The sequence below is a fragment of the Grammomys surdaster genome, unplaced genomic scaffold, assembly GCF_004785775.1.
Source record: "Grammomys surdaster isolate TR1022 unplaced genomic scaffold, NIH_TR_1.0 120905, whole genome shotgun sequence".
In the NCBI taxonomy this organism is placed as follows: domain Eukaryota; kingdom Metazoa; phylum Chordata; class Mammalia; order Rodentia; family Muridae; genus Grammomys; species Grammomys surdaster.
In genome coordinates, this window is record NW_021616754.1 from 9,577 (window position 1) to 10,740 (window position 1,164).

At 42.7% G+C, this 1,164-nt stretch overlaps 1 gene segment (V, D, J or C); it reads left to right on the forward strand.

Moving 5' to 3' along the window:
• The first annotated feature begins 334 nt into the window (after positions 1-334).
• On the forward strand, positions 335-858 carry LOC114635996. The segment is given in 2 exon segments: positions 335-419; positions 530-858. Coding segments are annotated over 2 exon segments (375 nt in total).
• Positions 859-1,164: the final 306 nt, after the last annotated feature.

Genomic DNA, 1,164 nt, shown 5'->3' on the forward strand with positions numbered 1-1,164 from the left:
CCTAGAAATACTATTATGTGTGGTTCTGTTTAATTACACATTGATACTAAGAAATTAGAGTGTGGGAACAAAGCATGTTCTGTGCACATGCACAAAGGGGAACTAAATGAAGTTTGGTGTAATCTTACCCAAAAAACAAATTGAGTATTAAACTGCCATACTTTGTCAAACTCTGTAACTAGCAGTGATGTCTTTGATGTCTTATATCTGTTATGAAGACTGCCTCAGACCCAAGCCCAACTCCAGAGCACACTATAGCAGGAAGGCATGCAAATGAGGCTTCTCTGTGCCTATGAAAACCAGCCCTGGCCTTACCTTGCAGCTCTGGTAGGAGAGCCCAGCCCTGATCAGCAGTAAACACAGACCACTCATCATGTACTTCAGGCTCAGCTGGGTTTTCCTGGTTCTTATTTTCAAAGGTAATTTATAGAACTAAGGTTCAGTACACATGAGAAATAGAAAAAATATGTTGTTTCTTTTGTTTAGTTTTGCTGGTGACAGTTTTCTGACCAGCATTTTCTGTTTACAGGTGTCCAGTGTGAGGTGCAGCTGGTGGAGTCTGGGGGAGGCTTAGTGCAGCCTGAAAAGTCCATGAAACTCTCCTGTGCAGCCTCTGGATTCACTTTCAGTAACTTCTACATGGCCTGGGTTCGCCAGGCTCCAGGGAAGGGTCTAGAATGGGTTGCCACCATTAGTAGTAGTGGTGGTAGCACCTACTATCCAGACTCCTTGAAAGGCCGATTCACCATCTCAAGAGACAATGCAAAGAACATGCTATACCTGCAGATGAGCAATCTCAAGTCTGAGGACACGGCCATATATTACTGTGCAAGAGACACAGTGAGTGAATGTTACTGAGAGCTCAAACACAAACCTCCAGCAGGGACCTCAGAACCAGCAGGGGGCGATGAAAACACACAGGGATCAAACTAACAAGAGTTCTATCCTGTTGAGAAAGTACTGAAGGGAACAGAGAGCTGGAATCCTCGGTCTCTGGGCTTCCTCTATAAAAATATTCTCTCTACAAGTATAGTGTGTGGTAATATCTGAAGTATACATACGTTTATTCATCTTTCTGTTTTTCTGTGTTACATGTGCTTTGCATTTATTTGTTATATTTCTCTCTTTTCGATGTCTTTCTTCCTGTATTAGTCTCTTTCTCTC